Source organism: Watersipora subatra, chromosome 3, assembly GCF_963576615.1.
Source record: "Watersipora subatra chromosome 3, tzWatSuba1.1, whole genome shotgun sequence".
In the NCBI taxonomy this organism is placed as follows: domain Eukaryota; kingdom Metazoa; phylum Bryozoa; class Gymnolaemata; order Cheilostomatida; family Watersiporidae; genus Watersipora; species Watersipora subatra.
This window is the reverse complement of record NC_088710.1, coordinates 8,379,234-8,401,321: the sequence shown is the minus strand read 5'-3', so window position 1 is coordinate 8,401,321 and position 22,088 is coordinate 8,379,234. Positions and strand designations below refer to the sequence as shown.

The window sequence follows — 22,088 nt, the reverse complement described above, 5'->3', positions numbered from 1 at the left end:
GAGGTTACCAACAAACATCATTTGTGTCTTCATTTGACTAGAGGTTACCAACAATCATCATTTGTATCTTCATTTGACTAGAGGTTACTAACAATCATCATTTGTGTCTTCATTTGACTAGAGGTTACCAACAGTCATCATTTGTATCTTCATTTGATTAGAGGTTACTAACAATCATCATTTGTGTCTTCATTTGACTAGAGGTTACCAACAGTCATCATTTGTATCTTCATTTGACTAGAGGTTACTAACAATCATCATTTGTGTCTTCATTTGACTAGAGGTTACCAACAGTCATCAGTTGTGTCTTCATTTGACTAGAGGTTACCAACAATCATCATTTGTGTCTTCATTTGACTATCTGTAGACACCACAATAGCATAACAGAGGGTATTGCGATACTAAGTACAACACATTTTAGCAAATTAGTTGCTTCTCCTCTGAAGATGCTATCAATCGGTCACTAAGATGGCAGCTACTAAAAAGAGCTAATGGTAGTTTTTTATAGCATCTGGAAAGTGACAGAGAATCTTTACAGTGTTGGCCTGTAAAATTCGTAGCAGGTGCTATTACATGAATTTAATTGCAAATTATTTTGATAATTTTTGCACACAGAGGTGCTATCTGGGAGTATTATGTACATTTTTCTGCATTATGAATATGTTATACAATCGTGTTTAGAGAAATATTTTTAATAACAATTTTTATTGTTAAAATACATTCCATATTTAGCAGTTGTTTTCATACATGTAGATATGAACATACATGTAGATATGAACTTACATGTAGATATTAATGTACATGTAGATATGAACGTACATGTAGATGTGAATTTACATTTCCAATAGATCAATATATAAAATAAAAAAGCTTGAAGGAGATAGCTGCATTTAGACATTGCACAAAAGTATAAACTATGGTTAATGTTGTGTACAATTTGTACCAAGTATAAAGAGTGTAAAATATATAAACCAAAGCACAAGTGAGAGGTTCTTGAATATATAAAGGTTACTTAATAATAGCACATTGCACTGGGAGTCTCTCTAGCACAGGTACACTACTTGGTCCTTGAGCGAGCCAAGACCAAAATCATTTCAGCAAAGGCATTTCCTCAAGATGCTTACTGGTTAGCGGTAAAATAGCTATAAAATAATGTTTTGATAGGAAGACTAGAGCATAAATAAAATATGACAGCCATCATTTTTAAAAAGATTACCAAACAGTCTTATTTGTATTAAATAACCTCCAGATCAAAATAAACAACTTTAACTTCACATTCGCGCTGCTCAAAACATGTAAACTGTATGATGATATTACAACAAAGGGAGACTTTTAACTCATTGTTACGGCAAATTTTATGGCCAATCATTGTTTTAACAAATTATTACTGCAGTTTGCGCAGTGATTCATCGACCAGCTAGTGTATACTATTCTGCTATGATAATACTCTGAAGAGCCTAAGCAGCCTCACAATGTGTTGAATTACTGATTTGAGCTTTAAAGGCTGATTCACACTGTATCCGTCGTATGTCAACTTGTCCTGTCGACGATTATTTGTCGACTATATGTACCACAAACCAATGACATCGCCGAGGCAATGTGAATATGCTGGAAGAGATTGCAGCCATCAGACTTTCCCGGTAATTTACCGAGCACCTGCAACAACCTGTCCAATGCGCACCACTTCCGCGATAGTGATTGACTGTCATGGATTGCTTAATTTATATTTCCCTTCATGATCGTTGCTGTGGGACTAATATTTCATCATTCCAGCGATAGCTTTCTGTGTAGTGAGAACAATATGTGATAGACTATTTGTCGATGTAAATGCTAGTATCTGGTCGAAAAGACTAGAGACAGTTGCTAGGGAACTAATATTTCATCGTTTCATGGACCGCGTTGTATAAAGAAGACGTTACGACACGTATTATTCACCGATGTAAATGCGGATAGCTTTATGATCACAGATGATCACTGATGCATTGTGGGATTAACATCGACATACGACGATATAGTGTGAACCAGCCTCAAGACTAACCAACTAGACTTGAACATAAAAAGCCAATTTCAGTAGTAGCCCTACCATGTGTTTAACCCCTGACAGCCACAGATCATGAATATTTGAGAAAACCTACAGCATCATTTGGTTAGTAGTAAGGCTAATTATATTAATACAAACGTTAAAAATCTTTCTTAAAAAAATGACTAGAAATGAGAAGTGGCTAATCTGGAATACAAATTTAAAGTTTAACTACTCTTGGGTTACAAGTTCAATAGGTCGCTCCATATGCAGGTCAAAGTTGTGTTCGATCGGCAGCTGCTTCTTGCACTGAGTGTCAGCTAGCAGACTCATCTTGTTCCTGACCAGGACCTTGTGAAGGCTGTGCAGCTCCCTGCACTTGACTATGTCAGGATGGCATCCGACGACATGCACCGCTGTCAGGTGTTCCAACTTGTGTAGCCCAGCTGGCAGCGTCTGCAGCCTTCTGTTATTGGACAAATCCAGAAGCGTTAAACTGAAATGCAATTCAAGGACAATGTAAGTAGTAAATGTGGAACCCATGACACAACAGGTGCAATACAGAAGTGAATGCAGTGCCAACAACACAGCATGTAAATGCAGTGACAACAGCGAGTTGAACTAAGAAGCTGTTGGGAAGCTATAAAACATTATATAAGCTATATTGGAAGCTATATCGCGTTATATAAACTATATTGGAAGCTGTATCGCGTTGGGATATAGCTTACATCTAAACATGTAAATTTAAAATGACAAGTTATACGACTACAGCAATACATTTATAAGCAAGGTTCAAGCCTTTATTCTGATAAAAGGTCAACCAATGACACGAATAAAATACGGCATGTAATGTCAACAAGATCTGCAACCAATCGCTAACTGACACCAATGATATAAACCACCCACAGGATAGGCGACCGCTATTATATGGGCGGGGTTTAATGATCGGGCTCTGTTGGGATGAACCCGAACATGGCACCAGAACAATGAAATATGCTGAATAAAGCCACTTGTAAATTTACAAATATTATGAATAGTAGTTATTTTACTGATCTGTTTGTTTCATTTTGTTTTCAAATAAATATAGTTGCCCAATGTTGTCACCGTTATAATCAGTCAGTTGCCATTCGCAAGCATTCGTGATATTAATAGTTGCCATCGCGATATAGCCCAGATTCGGTTTTAGATTTTGAGTATGGAAACTACACTGCACAGCTTTGCCTGCTGTCCCAGCCAGGTCAAACAATGTGACAATGATGAAAGACTTTCATCGTTTTCACCTGTCATTTTATATTAGGGGTGGCAAAATATTAATAATAAACCAGGGAAAAAAGGATGTTGTTCGGGTGATTTTGGGTAAATTATATTTAACTTTAGGTCGTAGTATATTTAAGCATATACTACGACCGCTACCAATCTCAAAATTGGTAAAAATGGGTAATTTGAAATGTTTTATTTTCCATGGATCCTAGTATATCGCTAAAATTCAGAGGGAAAGAAAGAAATAGGTGTTTGCTGGTTACAGGTTTTGTTGTTTTGTACTACTAACCGAAAATCAGGTATTACCCGCGATTGACGCATATAGGCGATAAAAATCTAGACACAAAAACCTAAAGAGGCAACGCAACCGCCCCGCGAGAACTGTGTTAGCCCCAAAACCCAGGCTAGCACAATCCTAACAGAGCTCGATCAATAAACCCCGCCCATATGATAGCGTCGTCTATTCTGTAGGGGGGTTATATCATTGCTGACACAAATCACTTCAAGCCAGCTCGCCATTAACTGCATAGAAGTGAGCCTTACACAGTAAAATCCGCCAAAAAGTAAACTATCCTCACTCGCTTGTACATTTAGCCTGAGGCTACTAAATGTGAGTGAGAGTGGTATTCTAACGCACCTGTGTAGCTCACTAAAAGATTCAGGCAAAGCCCCGATAGATATGGAGTCTAGAAGGAGTGTGGAGAGCATCTTACATTGACCAAGGCTGGTAGGTATTTCTTCTATCATATTCTCTACAGAGTAGAAAATATGGGACCTTGCTATCTAGTGATATAGTCAAACCCTGACATACAAAGTAAATCTGTTCCAAGATAACAACACTTTCGTATGCAGGAAAGATTATTCTCATGAAAAGGCATTGAATATCGTTTGATATGTTGGAAAACCCATGAAACAACATAATGTTGTTAGATGTAGCCTGAAAATAAATACATTATATAAAACTAAATATAAAAATACAAAATACAAATAAAAGCTAAACTAGTAAAGTAATAATCGATAAAAAGAGGTTTCTATTGTTCTCTTATCTTGAAGACATGTAAACATAAGTGTAGGCTCCGTAAAACTTACACCATAACTGTCACAGACAACTTTTATCGTTTTTTTCAAGTAAATCAGACACGCTGATACCGATTTTGTACTCAAAATAAAGATTGGTCTACTAACTTTCAAAGTCATAAAGGCTTTTTTACAGCGTTTTAGTATCCGTCTCGAAAACAACACAATGGGCAAAACAAGCTCCGCCCATAAATATGTGACATATGCTAGCTTTTTAGGAATGGAAGTTGGAGATGTTTAGTCTGATTTAGAAGGATAGAGATGGGTGTCTCGAAACCCGTTATTATCTAAATTCAGTCTTCAAAATCTTCTGTTTTTTGTGAAAGGTAGACAAAATATTTAAAATGTTAAAACAATTTAAAAGCTCAAAATAGCGTGATTTTATCACAGGCTAGCGTTGTTATCGCGCTTTTGAGCTCATTTGTCTCGGCGTTCAGCCTATTAAACATTCTGTAATAGGCTACGAGCCATTTTAAATAGGTTGTCTACCTAAATTCAAAAAATACCGAGATTATTTTCCAGTTTTAAGACACGCATCTCTATCGTTCTAAATTGGACAAAACATTTCCAACTTCCGTTTCTAAAAAAGCTAGGATACGTCACATATCTATGGGTGGAGCTTGTTGTGCCGATGCTTTTGTTTTCGAGACGGATATTACAACGCTGTAAAAAAGCCTTTTTGACTTTGAAAGTTAGTAGACCAATCTTTATTTTGAGTACAAAATCGGAATCAGCGTGTCTGATTTACTTAATAAAAACGATAAAAGTTGTACGTAACAGTTATGGTTTAAGGTTGTACGTAGAATGAAAAATAGAATAACAGGGAGAAACAGAATAACTTACTCTAACTTAGGCTAGGTACAGGTTAATTGAACTCAATTTACTTTTTAAATATTTCCACATCATGTTTAATTTCTACCAGTTTTTACCTATTTTAATTACATAACTGTAAAGTTTGAAGAATCTTTGGATGTAATACATTGGAAATAACATCGCTTGTCGAGACTATCCTTGACTGAAATTTTATGTTGACAAGTTCTCATGTGTAAGTGATCAAATTTTATGTTCTATGTTGACAAGTTCTCATTTAGAAATGATGGAATTTTGATGTTTTACTATGGTGGAGCCGTAGTAAAACATTTCATTGTAAAACAGCTTTTACTTTTTTATTGTTAAATAAAAAAACAAAAGCTGCTTCAATTTTGGTGATAACTTCAACAGAGTCAGCATAGTAAATTTAGCTGCTGACTCTACAGGATACAAGAGTATTACTGACAGAAAAAAGAGCCCACTGTTAAACGGGGATTCATTTCACAGGACAAAGATTTCAAATTTCAAGGACAAATTTCATGGGATAAAAATATACTTCTACAGGATGCGAGCGATTTCTTATGGCAATATAAAAATTTAAAAACAATATCGCCCACTCAAAACAACTGCCTGTCAAGTGGATAGAAAAGATCAGATAAATTAACAACTTACGAGCCACATCTAGATAATTCAGAGCTGCCAACTTTCCGACGTCGGCGTGTAAAAAACTCAACTTGTTGTTTCTTAAACTCAGAAACTGGAGATTTCTCAACTAAAAGAAATAAATGGTGAGCGATGAAATTCATGACCACAGTAATTGGAGCTGAGGCTATGAAATAAACTGTTATATAGAAGACTAAGTCCAGGAAATTATCAAAAGGCAGACAAATCCAATAAACACAAACTGAAAAGATTACTAGATAATCGTTAAAATAAGTGAGTCTAACAACAGAGACTGCAAACAAGTCAGCAGGAAGATAATAGGAAAACAATACCTTAAATATAGTGACTGGTACATCAGTGAGTCTGTTACTAGCCAGGCTGAGGTACCGTAAGGAGGTCAGCTGATGAGCGTTATCTGGGAATGCCAACAATCCATTGTAACTCAAGTCTAACTGCACCAATTTCTTTAGATGGCAAATGGCATCAGGAAGTCTAACAAAATATTCGTACTTGATACTAGCACAAGATAGCAACACCATTTAGGTATGTATATTTGCCAACTACTGAGTATCCATCAAAAAAGATTAGGTCCAAATCGGGTAATAAGGCTGGTGGTACACACATAGTTTATATCCTACACCCACGGACTCTATGGTACTTCTCCTCAAAGTGTATCACTAGCTATCTATCTAAACAGTTTCGTTAGTTTAGACAAGCACCTGTCATGGCTGACAATGGATGGTGAGATAATTCATAAATCTGGCTAGACATAAAAGTATGCATTGAAGAAGCTTTTTCACTCAGCATCAAAGGAAAAATAGTGCCAATACATCTGAGACAGGGTAGCAGGGCAGGGGCTTCCTTAAAGGTTGACTTGCAACAAAATTCACATTACAGTTATTTGATATGAAAAGATTCACCATGTCTTACTCTGTTGTGTTGTAGGTGCAAAATATGTGGGAATGTGATTACAAGCTCTTAAAAGCTAAAAACGAACAGTTAATCGCAGCCACACGAGACCGCCGTAGTTTGGATTCTCTTTCCAAAACGGCTAAATGTGACGTAGTTGTGGGAGATGGTTTCTGTTTACACTTTCATGCAATCTCATTCGTCGAAATATTTTCACAAATATACTTCATGCATTCAATAAAACTATGTCTATTGTTCTTACGCGTCTGTTTTATTGTCATTGTAATGCTGTCACTTTTAGTAGTGATATCTTATAACTTACTGTAAAAATTCGTTTAATTTTTTAACCTTACCTCGAAGGAGTGCATATCATTGTCTGATAATCATGACGAGCCTGTTGGTCACCTGTGATAATCAAAAAGTGCTACAGAAATTATTTGCGAAGTATTGGGTCACATGATCAGATTACGACTTGCCGATTAGATTAAGCTGAAACAAAACTGTAAAGTAGCGAGCATCTATATTTCAAACGGGGTCTTCGGTAAAACCCGAAGTGTTTGTCATAAACTAGTGCTACGATAAGTTTTATATTGAGCTTTTTATTGGCCTTTCAATTCATGTGAGAACATCACGTGACAAGAAAATAACCAAACTGTCATGACTATGTCAGAGAAATAATAAGATTCCAATCTACGGCGGCTTTTCATTTTTGAGCTTTTAAAAGCTTGTAATCACATTTCCACATATTTGGCACCTACAACACAACAGAGTAAGACACGGTGAATCTTTTGAGACCAAATAACTGTAATGTGAATTTTGTTGCAAGTCAACCTTTAAATATAAAAAGGGCAACTTATTTTTTGGCAGTTAGAGTCAATTAAATGTTAAATTTAAACAATTAAAAGTCTGATGCTCGTCTTGCTACGATAAGTGCCTATCCATGAAGCAGGTCCCAACCTGTTTTTGGCAGGCCAGATGCTTCAGACCAGTAGATGTACATTAAACAGCAATGTATTGTGAATTTGAAGATCAATCCAGTAATCTGCCCAAATGACTCACAATGATGAAAAGTGTCTAATACAAAGGAAAAGAAGTTTAGTCGTTTATTTTCAAGTGAATAATTTATTAAACTCACTTGTCAAGAAATGTGTGGCACTCCCTGTTCTTCATGTTAAAAGAACACAGATCAAGCAGTATCAAGTTTACGAGCTGACGTATATCTGGACTGACTGTCTTGAGGCTGTGAGCCCTTAACACCAAGCGAGTTATCTCTTTAAAAGTGAACAGCTCAGGAGGTAGCTCGGGACAGCCGTAATGAGAAAGGTCGACCAACATAACTTGACGGTTTGTGATGCTTCAAGATACAGTTGCCTTCGCCTCCTACACAAACCACAAGAATTGTACCAACTTCCTTTAAAAAATCCATTCTCAAGTTGACTAGGAGTACTTTGTGATTGACCGAATGCATTAAAAAGATATCTCAGATAGCACATAGAAGTTGACGTAAAGGTAAGCCTTTCTAACGGTGTATGCCAGATGGAAAATAATCTAACATGATAGTTCCGAATTGTTATATATAATACAATCAAATTCTAATTTATCTAAGTTCTAATTCTTGGCTTCGTAGTTCGCAGTTTCTTGCTCTGTGGTCTTTGTTCCTCCCAACACTGGAGCACAGTTTCTTATGTAGCAAGTGCTAGGTGTTAGGCTATGGGCTTTCCCTGCAAGTTGGCTTCTGATTTGCAAGGCCAATCCGAGAATAGCTGAACGCATATGGCACTTAAGCTCAGCTAAGTAAATCCATTACATTGTCCACTTCTAGATGCAGTGCCAGTATTCTAATATTGGCCCAGCAGCGTCGATAAAAGATGGATTATGGATCCAGCTCCAATGTTGAAAACCCTGTTGTAACCTTAGGTTACAATGCTTAGTTGTCCTGATAATGCAGCATATTAGAGTGAGTTGAATATTTTAATTAGAGGTTGACGCTACAGCAACCTCGAGACCGGAGATAGAGGCATCTGAGACTCCCCAAGTATGTCTCCAATCTTGGTGTCATCAGGAATACCAATTTCTTTTTTTAAAGGATCGAATCTCAATATAACACATGAGCTTTCGTCCACGGAGGTTTCCTTAGGGCGCGCCTTGGTCGTTCAGGAGGCAGAACTTGTTCTTCCCAGGACATGTTGGGATCATTAAAATGCTGATCGAGTGCAGCATTTGCTGATGCTGGATCCTCCTCAGCGCTAATTTGCTCATCCATATCACTGGGGGAATCATTCCTTGGCTGATCGACAACGGAGCTGGTCCTTGGGTTTATCACTTGCCCAGTTGGATCAGATACCGCCATAAAGAGTTTGAGATGACATTTATTGATGGTTCCTTGACCAGCAACTTTGAAAATGCCGTTGTCAAAAACCTTTTTGATAATGTATGGCCCATCAAACTTCAGTAGGAGTTTTGAGTGAATTCCTTTTCGTCTTGCACTAATGCCAAATCACTTTGAAAGTTACATCCTCCTGATCAGGTAGTTTAGGAGGTAGCATCTTTTGTGTGCAAATCAACTGGTAAGCAGTATGTAACAGATTTCGCATATGTGAGGCATAGACACTTTGTGTAGTCTCATCGACATCATGTGCACCACCTCCATGTATTAATTGGTCAGATAGCCTACACTTCTGCCATAGCATAAAACAGTTTGCAGTTTTCTCTGTTGCTGTATTTGAGGTTGCTCTAAAGGCCCTCATGATCTGTGGTAGCATAATGTCCCAGTTTTTTAGCTTCCATCTGACTAAGTAACATACAGCAAAAAGAATCGCCCAAAGTCCTATTTCTACGTTCTACTGCCCTATTAGACTGGGGATGGTACGCCGTTGTTTGAGTTTTAGTGCTCCTCCACGTAGCGTGAAATTCTGTAATAAGATCACCTTCATCCTGTGTCCTTCGGTGATTATGAAGCTCATCGGATAATCCAAAGTGGCAAAAGACATGGCTACCAAGCCTCAACATATATGGGAGATGTAGCATCATGTAGAGGTGTAGCGTCCTTCCACAGAGTAAACTGGTTTGTCAACACTAGAATTCATCTGTTTCCTTGAGTGGTCAAAGGTAGCGGTCCAATTAGGTCGCTTGCAACCTTTCGCCAGGAACAGCCAGCTGAGAAAGGTCATTGACTTGAAGAATGATGCAAACCTCCAGACTTCGCTTGCTGGCATATCTCGCAGCTGTTTACCTGACATCAGACATCAAAAGTCATTCCTGGCCAGTGCTATGTCAGTCTAGGTCTTCAAATGGTCTTCATTATCTTGGGATGAGAAAGGGTATGTGTGTTCTACCCCACCTGCTTTCGCATGTTCGTAGGGCAAAGTATCACATCCAAAATCTTTTCCCAACAAGTACACGAGTTATCAGCACTTGATACCACCTACTTGTGTCTAGCCACTAACAGCAGGAGTACTAATAGTACTACCTACATGTACTACCTACTTGTTTCCAGCCACTAACAGCAGGAATACCAATAGTACTACCTACATGTACTACCTACTTGTGTTCAGCTGTGGTGGACGCCGGGCTAAGACTTTCTAATTGTAAATATTTTTATATATATATATCTTGCATGTCATGTTTGCTCTTTTAGTATATCATTCACAACTTGTTCTTTATACTATATCGCTATGTTTTGCCTTCGTTTATGTTGTATCGCTGTTGTAATATATTAGTCATGCCAACACATTAGCGACTCCATTTATATTTATTGTTATACGGTTTTTCTTACTCGGTTCCATTAGACGAAACAGGTAACATGAATGTATATAAAGGGAGCGCACTCAATGAGAGAGCAGAGCAGTAGTCAAAAGCTCCTCGACTAATGTATTTTTCTTCATAAAAAAAAGCGAACGAAAACCATACTTATTCTCTCTTCTTTATGCAACATTCTAGATCGTGCTCAAGTAAAGGCCGGCAAATTCCTTTACATTGGTGGCAACAGTGGGATTGTGCCCAACTCGGCAGGCACTATCTAGAAATCAGAATCCGGCAGACCTCTGGCCCTGCTTACAAAAGCAGCCTCAGTAGAGGAAAACCGGAGTAGTACGGCAAACACCGAGGGTTCCGAACCTCCCACATTTGTAGAGAAACCTGGTGTTTTAGAATAATCAGGTGATCCAGCACTCTAGAGAAGGGTTGATGGCTGGCACTATGCCAAACATCCCCCTACTCTGTGAGACGCTTGATACTGCCGAAAACGGTTCAGGGACTCCGAGTTAGGCCACAATCGTCTATAACGGTCCCCTTCACTCGGAAAGAAGCTTGAAGCCATGTCTCAAAGGAGGACAAGGATTGTAGACCGAGACATGGACCGACTAGCTGACATCATAAGGCAACTGGTAAGATTAAATCAGAATTAAACCAGTTCAAAACACCTGAGTATAATGGCGTCGGAGATCCAGAATACTTCATTAGCCGATTTAGAGAAGTCGCAGCTGCAAATAGGTGGGCCAAAGGGGCCAGCACACTGCATTTCAGAGAGGCTTTGAAGGAAGAAGCAGAGTTCTGCGGAGAGGCAGTTGGGGTGGCAGCCATCTGAGATGAATTGGACCATCTCCCCGACAAGCCCCAGTAGAGTTGAACAGTTTGAAAAAAGCAACTCAAACTTCCTGCAGGAACACGCGACGGAAATTAAACAGCTACTCCACATAGCCTATGCTGAACTGCCCGAACCGTTCAGAAGCAACATGGCCAAGGAGTACTTCTCAAACTCCTTACACCACCGCACCCTACAGCGGCACCTCTTAGCGGTATCCACGAAGACTCTCGCCGATGCAGTACAGGCTGGAGAAAAACTTCTCCAGATCAAATCTGGAAAAAATGACTCTGGGCAGAGCTGTTTGAACAATGGCAGATGAAATAGAGGACTCAGAGGCCAATACGGGACATGGTGCAGTACGCAGTGTCGAACAAGACACCCTGAACGTACTGCTATCCACAGTAAAGCAGCTGGCAGAATAGATAAGCAGCTACAAAACAAGCCAACGGAGCCTCTAGAAAGTAAGCCCGCCATCTGTTGGGGATGTGGAGGCACGAGACACCTCCGAAAGGAGTGCCCTAGTCAAAAGAAAAAAGGGGTCGGGAAACGGAAGAAGGCCGCAGCAGTAGCACTCACTACTAGCTGCAATAAGGCACCCGCAGTAACCAGAAAAACGGAATATTGATTCAGCCAAGGCCTCACCCGGATGGACCTATCCAAGAAAATTAGGCCAACCCAAAACTCCACTTCAAGCAGCCTTCACGGCAACCCAGAACGCGTTCCAACCACTACACCTAGAAAAGTCAAGCATGAGTCACTCCGATGTAAGCATTATGCCTTCCTCTCCGATACCTTGCCAGCCGGTCCTGCAGAGGACAGCCCCCCGCCACCCAAAGAGACCCGCCCAGGCATGTTCTCTACCTGCACGAATGGAGCAGCCTCAGGCAGCCCCCATCAAACACAGGGAACCTGCTAAAGCACGTCTGCTAGGACGCCCACACTCTACCAGTTACTTCCTCTCGGGAAAAATTGAAGGTCGAGCGGTGCACTTCCTGATGGATACCGGATGCCCCACTAACCTGCTAAGAAAGCAGGTGTTCGACCGACTTCCCCGGAGTGTAAGAGACCAACTGGAGGAGAGTGACACCCATGACCTGCTCGCTGATGGGACCAGGTTGCTCTTTTACGGCATAAACCGGCTCCCTGTAAGGCTCCGCAAAGTGAGGACCGAAGAATTCTTCATAGTCAGCCAGATTAGCGAGGGCGCTATTCTTGGAATGCCCTTCTATATGGCACATCAATGCTCAATGGAGTTCAAACGACCCGTGGTGAAGGTGGACAGGAAGTCATTGGCTTATACCGACTAAACGGGGAAGCTCCTCCAGAACAAAGTCTAGGTAATTAAGGAACTGGTGATGCCGGCTAGGACAGAAGTTGGGGTCCGGTGTAGATTGACTATACAGATATTCTGTCCGCTAGGGCTAATAGGAGGGTATCCCGAAGGCCCGCCTCTAGTCACAAGCCTGAACGAGCCCGGAGCAGACGGGAAGGTGTTGGTTAGGTGTCTCAACCCAAACTCCCAGCCCTTGACTTTCTGTTCAGGAACCACTGTAGGCACCTACACTCGTGTGGAAGCACCTCCTCCTATCGCCGGCTCCCATCGGCTCCCCTGGCTTCAAGAGAGGCCTTGCCGTGTCGATCACCTAAGTCTAGGCCAAGCTACGGATCCCTCAGCATCTCCAGGAACTATACCATGCCGCAAGACTCTCGTGCCAGAATGCAAAGCAGGCTAGGAAGCTGTCTACCCTACTGACTAAGTATGGGCCAGTGATTAGCACTAGAGACGATGATATGTGTAAAACGTCCCTCATGGAGCACTCCATACCCGTGAAAGACGGGACCCGACCTATCTACCAACCCCCTCACCGCTTAGGGCCTGAAAAGGAAGCGAAGGCCAAGAGACAGGTACAGGACTTGTTGGCCAGAGAGTCAATTGAGCTGGCTGGACGAGTGTGGAGCACGCTTATTGTGGTAAAGGAGAAGGATGGGAAATGGGGGTTTTGTGTGGATTACCGGAGGCTCAATGCTGTTACAGAACAAAATGCCTATCCCCTTCTCACGATAGACGAAAGTCGGAACGCCATAGCCGGGAGCCGCTATTTTAGTACCTTCGATCTCGTCAACGGATACTGGCGGATTCCACTAGACGAAGATGCCGGAAAAAAATCGGCTTTCATCACTCGCTCGGGATTGTTGAAATGGAGAGTCCTTCCTTTCGGACTGACTTCCGCTCCAGCCACCTTTTAGCGATTGATGGAGAGTGTTGCAAGGGCTTTACTGGCAGACCTTATTGTTGTACCTGGATTATACTTTGATACTTATTCTTTCTTCTTTATGCAACATTCTAGCTCGTGCCTAAGTAAAGACCGGTAAATTCCTTTACACAGCCACTAACATCAGGAATACTAATAGTATCTACATATACTACCTACTTATATCCAGCCACTAACTGCAAGAGTACTAATAGTACTACCTACATGTTACATGTACTACCTGCTAGTGTTTATCTACTGACAGCAAAAGTACTAACAGGACTACTTCACCGAAGAAAATCCGGCAAGCCTCCAAGAAACACGGCTAAAAGCAAAATACATGCAATGAACCACAACTCAAAGTCTAGCAAGGACATGAAAAGGCATCGGCAGGGCCAACATTGTAGTATATGAAATAGTGCTCAACTACGGAGAAAACAGAAAACTGCTGCTAATAGGAGCAAAGTACATATATATTTTTTTAATAAAAAAGCAAAGACGTGGTCTAAAATAATAAAAATGTAAAAATGACCACTAGAAAATACTTCACTACAAATTGTTTCTCGTGGTGTGAACAAAAGGGATGTTAATATTTAGTTCACTCTTACAAGTGTCAGGTGCGTGCGTTTACTACAAAAACGGCTCAACTGAAAAGAGCCTGGTATACCAACTTCGGGACATAAAAAGAGAGAAAGTTCGCCGTGAAATTAAGTTTTCCTGAGAGCGTATTTACCGGAGTGTCTACAGGTGATCACGATCTCGGTACGGCGGTTTAGGGTAGACAACTCCGGTTTATAAAATATATAGTATTTTTAACTGGTGCAAAACTGGCATTTCTTACTGGTGTTCGAGTAAGCCCTAGCTTTGTTTAATATTTTCCATTTGATGTTAAAGGTCTTATATTTACCTTTGAGAGACCAGATGTGTTTGCTCAGCTCAGGGTTATTTCTTTTGCTGGCATAGTTGAAAGATGTTTTGTGATTTCTGTGTCTTGCTTTAAAGACTCCTTCAGTCAGACCTACATATGTCTCTGCCTTGTCATTTGAAGTCATGCTGGCTTGATATATGGTGTTTTTTGTCAGGCATTCCCCATCTAGAAGACTGCCTATTTCAGTCAGGCTCATCGAATTACACTTCAAATGGGGGAAATGTGGAGTAATCTGTGATTCTTGTTATATTTTATGAACAACATGTCTAACATCTTGTAGAAGGTGAAAGTAGAGGTAAATGTGATATTATTTCTTATAGTGAGCAAAAGATATGGTTAGCAGTTTATCTCATGCAAGATTTTACAGAGGTTTCAACTGCAGAAATGAAATATGCACAGGTCAAATGAAAGTTTGATAGTTTTGAATAATAACGGGATTTGCTTTCTATTACTACACAATAGGTTGATTTAGTCTCTGTCATGTGTTTGATTTCTAAGGTTTACATACCTTGTTGCTATAGGAGACAAATAGAAGCATTGATGTCTTTTATATTAGCTCATACGCACGAAAACTCTATTGTTGATCAGTATCCAGGGTGCTAACAACATAATTTGATTCAGCACATTCTCAGCTTGTAGTGTGCTGTATACGAAAAAAGAAAATGGCTGACATAGATTTGATTGGTGACAGCAGATGTGGATATTGCTATCAGGAGTTCAGTTTAATGAGAGATCCCCAAGAGCTGCCGTGTCATCATGCCTTTTGTCTAGAATGTCTAAAGGAGGATTACAAAGATCAGAAAGTTGTGAGTTGTCCGCTCTGTAACAAAGAGTATGAATCGAGCGAAGGTATAGACAAGCTGCCAGCAGTAAAACTGACTGCACCGTAAAAAGATAACCCTAACATTACTACTGCTGCATTGAAATGTGAGTGTGATGACTGTGACAACCAGTTAGCTGTCAGCTATTGCATACAGTGTTGCCGTAAGATTTGTGCTGTACACACTGAATACCATAACTTGATGTTTAAGAGAAGTCACTCAGTTGTGGGAGTATCAGATTATGAAGTACCAACCAAAAGAAGCAAGAGAGTTGTATGTGAGAACCATGATGAGGAGCTATCCAAAGGTTGTAATGGTTGCTATAGACTGGCTTGTAATAAATGTGAGATACCCCCAGTAGCATGCATGAGTAAAGAGAAGAAACATACTTTCATGTTACTCAGTCAGCTTAAAGAGAAGATAACTACTGAGTTTGATGGACTATTACAGCTAGTCAATGATAAACTCACAGAGATTTGTGTAGTAGACAAGCAGATCTGGCGCATGTTGGATAAGGAAGAAGCTAAATGTAAGGAAAAGATAGAGTTAATTGAAAGAGTCTGTGAAGAGCAGATTAAACTAATCAGAGAAGAGAGTGAAAACCTGAAGGAGCGTATCCGTGACTACCAAAAGAGACTGACCAATCAGGTAGGAATGTACAGCTCTGAACTAATTAATAGAAAACGGCAATTAGAAGAATCTCGCACCAACGTACACAGGCACCTGAGAGACAGTCATGTGACTGAGTTGGTTAAACAGAGAGAAGAATGGATGACTTGTTTCAGAAGACAATTGGGCACACTGAACTATCAAGTCATAAGTGAACCTGTGTTGGTGTCTGAAGCAGTCAGCATGGCAGCTATGAATTTAAAAATAAGACAACTACCAACATCTCTGACATTGACCTTCAAGCATTACATGAGTAATTCATCAGAAGCGAACTGTTCGGCCTGCCACAGATCAGTTGGAGGTCTATTAGTTGGAGGACAAAACAGTGTTAGAATTATCAGTAGGCCACTTGCAAGAAAAACAACATTATGTCAACATGCCCTCATTTTTCCAGTGGAACATAAGGGTGTCACTTATGGACTCAAAATGAATGGATATTTGGCAAAAATTCACCAATATTCACCAGATTTTTCAGAAATCATGCAGGTTTTGTCAAAAGGCTATGACATTGGATGTTCATGGTACAAAACATTTCTGGCAGTTTCTGATAAACTTATTGCATATCCCACTGGTGAAAAGCGAATCAGCATTTTTAACGTTCTGAGCCAGAAAAGTTCAGATGTGGATGTTGAAGTTAAACTTAAAACCGTTTGTTTCCTACCGAATGGTGACCTACTGGTGACAGGTTGGCAGAGCCCAGATGGGCAGGAACCAAATTTTTTGGAAATCTCAAATCAGAACGCAGTGCTGACAAGGTACCAAGTAGAAGATGGAGAGCTCAACACTGTCTGGACATGTGAAGGTTTGCAAGATGCTTATGGAGTGTGTGAGAGTGAAGGACTCATATATGTTTCTACATGGAATAGCAAGTCGATCTACATTGTTTCTCTCCAAGGGAAATTGCTACATAGATTAGTGGACGAACAACTTCCACAGCAAACAGGGCAGATTAGTGTTAGAGGAGATGAGTTGGCTATTCCGGGGTATTGTGACAACCAGTATGTTTATAGTTTTAAAATAAACTATTAATTACTGGAGCAGCAATGCTAGCTCCAATAGTGGTGACAAAAGAACCACAGGCTGATTCTATGCCCTCATCCGTCCATTGCTTTTTTAAAACATAGCCTTAGTTATGTTCCTACACCCAAACTGTTCATTTATTCAGTATAAATTTCAAAGTACAGGGGCAGGAGTGTTTCTTGCCACAATAGCTTTGATAAAGGAACCGTAGGCTTACTTCTATGACTACCAGTTTGTCTTTTTATAAAATCTGATCTTAGCTATACTTCTATCCACATTTTCTATTTAAATTTTCCCGGCACATCTACAACACTAATGAATTTTACTCACTTTTTATCATTTGACTGTTTGTTATTGATAAAGCAACCAGTTTTTGTCTAAAATAAATTATTAGTTATTGTATCAGTCTCACGAGTTATAGTTTGGCTGGAAATGCAGCCTTAAATTTTACATATCTTCTTAAATATTGTTAACAATTGAAGTTATATATACATAATATATGGCATAATATATACTTATAATATACACATAATATGCATATCACATATATTAATTTTATATCTATTCTCAACATGGCAGTAGCTGTTGAAACATGTTCAAATGGTTATTGGTTACAATTATGTCATGACTTGACACATTCAAATTGTGTAAAAGGTGGATAAAATGAAGCAGAGGTCATGATGAGTTTTTGAACTACTTCTAGGTAGTAGTACTATTAGTACTGCTACTGTTAGTGACTGGAAACAAGTAGGTAGTACAGGTAGGTAGTACTATTAGTACTCCTGCTGTTAGTGACTGGACACAAGTAGGTGGTACATGTAGGTAGTACTATTAGTACTGCTACTGTTAGTGACTGGAAACAAGTAGGTAGTACATGTAGATAATAGTATTAGTACCCTTACTGTTAGTGGGTGGACAGAAGTACATGTAGGTAGTACATGTAGATAGCACTATTAGTACTTCTGCTATTAGTGACTGGACACAAGTAGGTAGTACATATAGGCAGTACAATAGTATTCCTACTGTTAGTGACTGGATACAAGTAGTAGTTCATATAAGTAGTAGTTCACTTATAGTCATGGTTTAAAGTCATGGTTTAACGCAAAGTTTAGTGTTCATTGACAGTGTCCAACTAGTGGACACTGTCTCGTTGAAATGCTCTAGTTAACCGGGAATTTACCTTGCTACTGTTGATGGCAAACTCTGTCTGATTGTTGGCATGCATGAGTCCACACTGGGGTTTCACCGTAGCAGCTGGCATTGTCCTTTGTTCTGCTCGTTCCGGGTGGGAGTTCACTCTGTAGTTTCAGCGTATTTCCAGTAGCTCTTGTCATGCACCTCCTGCTTTTTTGTCTGTCTGCTTTTTTGTCTGTTTATTGTTTGTCCTGCAGCTGCTCTGTATTCTGCTCCATTTTTTGTGTCATGTCTCAGTTTGACCTAAAGTTTTGCCAGTTTTCATTTTTGTTTTTGTATTTAATATGTAGGATTAATAACCCTTCGCAGGTGTATTATGGAGGATTAGTAACCCTTTGCAGGTGTAATATGAAAGATTAGTAACCCTTTGCAGGTATAATATGTAGGATTAGTAACCCTTCGCAGGTGTAATATGAAGGATTAGTAACCCTTTGCAGGTGTAGTATGAAGAATTAGTAACCCTTTGCAGGTATAATATGTAGGATTAGTAACCCTTCGCAGGTGTAATATGAAGGATTAGTAACCCTTTGCAGGTGTAGTATGAAGGATTAGTAACCCTTTGCAGGTATAATATGTAGGATTAGTAACCCTTTGCAGGTGTAGTATGAAGGATTAGTAACCCTTTGCAGGTATAATATGTAGGATTAGTAACCCTTTACAGGTATAATATGTAGGATTAGTACCCTTTGCAGGTATAATATGTAGGACTAGTAACCCTTTGCAGGTATAGTATGTAGGATTAGTAACCCTTTACAGGTATAATATGCAGGATTAGTAACCCTTTGCAGGTATAGTATGTAGGATTAGTAACCCTTTACAGGTATAATATGCAGGATTAGTAACCCTTTGCAGGTATAATATGTAGGATTAGTAACCCTTTACAGGTATAATATGTAAGATTAGTAACCCTTTACAGGTATAATATGTAGGACTAGTAACCCTTTGCAGGTATAGTATGTAGGATTAGTAACCCTTTACAGGTATAATATGTAGGACTTGTAACACTTTGCAGGTATAGTATGTAGGATTAGTAACCCTTTACAGGTATAATATGTAGGATTAGTAACCCTTTGCAGGTATAGTATGTAGGATTAGTAACCCTTTACAGGTATAATATGCAGGATTAGTAACCCTTTACAGGTATAATATGTAGGATTAGTAACCCTTTACAGGTATAATATGTAGGATCAGATACCCTTTGCAGGTATAATATGTAGGATTAGTAACCCTTTACAGGTATAATATGTAGGATTAGTAACCCTTTACATGTATAATATGTAAGATTAGTAACCCTTTGCAGGTATAATATGTAGGATTAGTAACCCTTTACAGGCATAATATGTAGGATTAGTAACCCTTTACATGTATAATATGTAAGATTAGTAACCCTTTGCGTACCAAAACCAAATTAAGATGACAGGTAAAGTGAATGTAAAACTGCTGGCAGATATAACTGGGCTAAGAATAAATAGCGGAGAGAAGTTTATTTGGAACCAAAAGTTTTAAATTTTAGTGAAAGCTTTGTAGGAGTGGAACTTCCAATTGCTTGCTAGATAAGTATATTTGAGTATTGAAGGTTGTTCATAACTTGAGCTGTTATGAACATTATATTAAATGAGAATAATAAACATGCCATAAAAATATGGCAAAACCTGATGATGGCCAGATAAGTATATTCGATAATTGAAGACTTTTTGTAACTTTAGCTTTTATGAATATTATAGTAAATGAGAATAATATATATGGCCTACAAAGACTTGGTGAAGCCTGAGAGCACATTGATAATGAAGAAGTTAGTAGAGTTTTCGATACAGTTCTGATTATGAATATCGTTAGAAAGCCTAATTTCTTATCCTACTGGTCTTTCAATCCATTATTAGTTAAGTGGTGTCAATAAGCAGGTTTTTATTGGTTATGAACAGTCTGCATTTTACAAATTATTCTGATGGAAGTAAATTGATCGAATTAGTAGATGTCTATAGCAGCTTTCTTGCAGCCATGTTCAATGTCCAAATTGTGCTAGTAATTGGCTTAAAAAACTCGACACTTTGGAGTTGTTTGCACTTGGTAGCAAAAAGATTAAAAGAATAATTAGTATTAACCATACAAAAAGTCTCGTTTAAAAGTTACAGCCAACCGAAACAAACCATGCATGTTGACCTTGATGGAACTCAAATCTCTCACATGATTTTCACTTTTAATGACCGCAATCTTCTGATTTGTAGTCAGACCTCTTGTCCAGTGGGCCATAGAAACTGTTCTATTTGAGAAGTAATTGTGTTATTGTTACAAATACAAATAATACAAAAAATACAAAACAAATACACAAAAAACAAATGTTTTGTGATTTATTTTTATAGATAACATCGGTAAGTGTTTTAGTAAACCACATCAGTATAATAATTCATTTTATTTCAAGCTGATGTCTGCTAATTATAGCTTTGTTTTCTCAATAGTCTTTAGTAACACATAATTTTTATGCACAAAATGAGCTTTCAGAATAAACCCAGCAGCTGTTACCAGAATATTCTACATTAGTGATTATATTACGAACATACCTTATATCAGGGACTATATAACCAGTATACTTGACACTAGTGACTATATTACCAGTATACTCTTCACTCATGGCTATATTACCAGTATAATTTCCCCTGGTGACTATATTACCAGTATACTTTACCCTGGTGACTATATTACCAGTATACTTTTCACTCATGGCTATATTACTAGTATACTTCACCCTGGTGACTATATTACCAGTATACTTTTCCCTAGTGACTATATTACCGGTATAGTCTAACCTAGTGCCTATATTATCAGTATATTGAACTATTTTCATTTTCAGATAATTATATTCTATAATTATCTGAAAATGATAGATCAATCTAGTAAAATTAGTAGCATAAACTAAAAATATCTATGGTAATAAGTAATAACTAATAATAACATGTACACTGAAAAATGTTGAGGCGATTTGAGGATTACTCCCTCTTTGAACAAAGATAGACAACTCAATAGATCAGCGTGTATGTGGCGATCATAGAGTTATCTCCCCCTAGAGTGATAACTACACGAGCGTTTCCGGTGCCAACAAGGAGCGTTTAGGCCACGCCTCTTTTTTGTGCTAGTCAGTCGTAGTGATTGACTAGATCAATAACATCAGCCATGAGAAGGGTTAAACAAGGATCATGAATTCCAGCTGAGATAGTAATTAATGCTCATATTAAAGAAATGATGATTATAGTTTATCACTTTAATATATGCTTATTATTTAAAGCAATTCAATACCTACCAGGGATTGCTAAACATATTATGGAAATGTTTACTTTTTCATTTCCATAAACATAAATATTTCCATAATTTTAGGGAAATGGATATGGAAATTTTATTTTACAAGTATGGAAATAGTATGAAAATGGAAATAATATGGAAATGAATTATGGTAATCCTATGGAAATGGAAATAATATGGAAATTAATTATGGAAATGGAATTAATATGGAAATGAATTATGGAAATGGAATTAATATGGAAATGAATTATGGAAATGGAAATAATATGAAAATGGAAATAATATGGAAATGAATTATGGAAATGGAATTAATATGGAAATGAATTATGGAAATGGAAATAATATGGAAATGGAAATAATATGGAAATGAATTATGGAAATGGAATTAATATGGAAATGAATTATGGAAATGGAAATAATATGGAAATGGAAATAATATGGAAATGAATTATGGAAATTGAATTAATATGGAAATGAATTATGGAACTTCTATGGAAATGGAAATAATATGGAAATGAATTATGGAAATGGAAATTGTGACATGCACATAATCCCTGATACCTACATGACTTGCCAAGGCACTGAA

The 22,088-nt window shown here is 38.5% G+C and overlaps 1 protein-coding gene across 1 annotated transcript; it reads right to left on the bottom strand.

The window, feature by feature from the left end:
- Positions 1–696: 696 nt before the first annotated feature.
- LOC137391268 (leucine-rich repeat protein SHOC-2-like) lies at positions 697–8,114 on the bottom strand. The gene is made up of 5 exons (XM_068077683.1): positions 7,875–8,114; positions 6,163–6,322; positions 5,840–5,939; positions 3,918–4,032; positions 697–2,516 (listed from the first exon to the last, which is right to left on the bottom strand). The coding sequence occupies exons 1-5, from the start codon at positions 8,072–8,074 to the stop codon at positions 2,252–2,254; spliced, it is 840 nt and encodes a 279-aa protein (XP_067933784.1). The 5' UTR covers positions 8,075–8,114; the 3' UTR covers positions 697–2,251.
- Between the last annotated feature and the right edge of the window lie 13,974 nt (positions 8,115–22,088).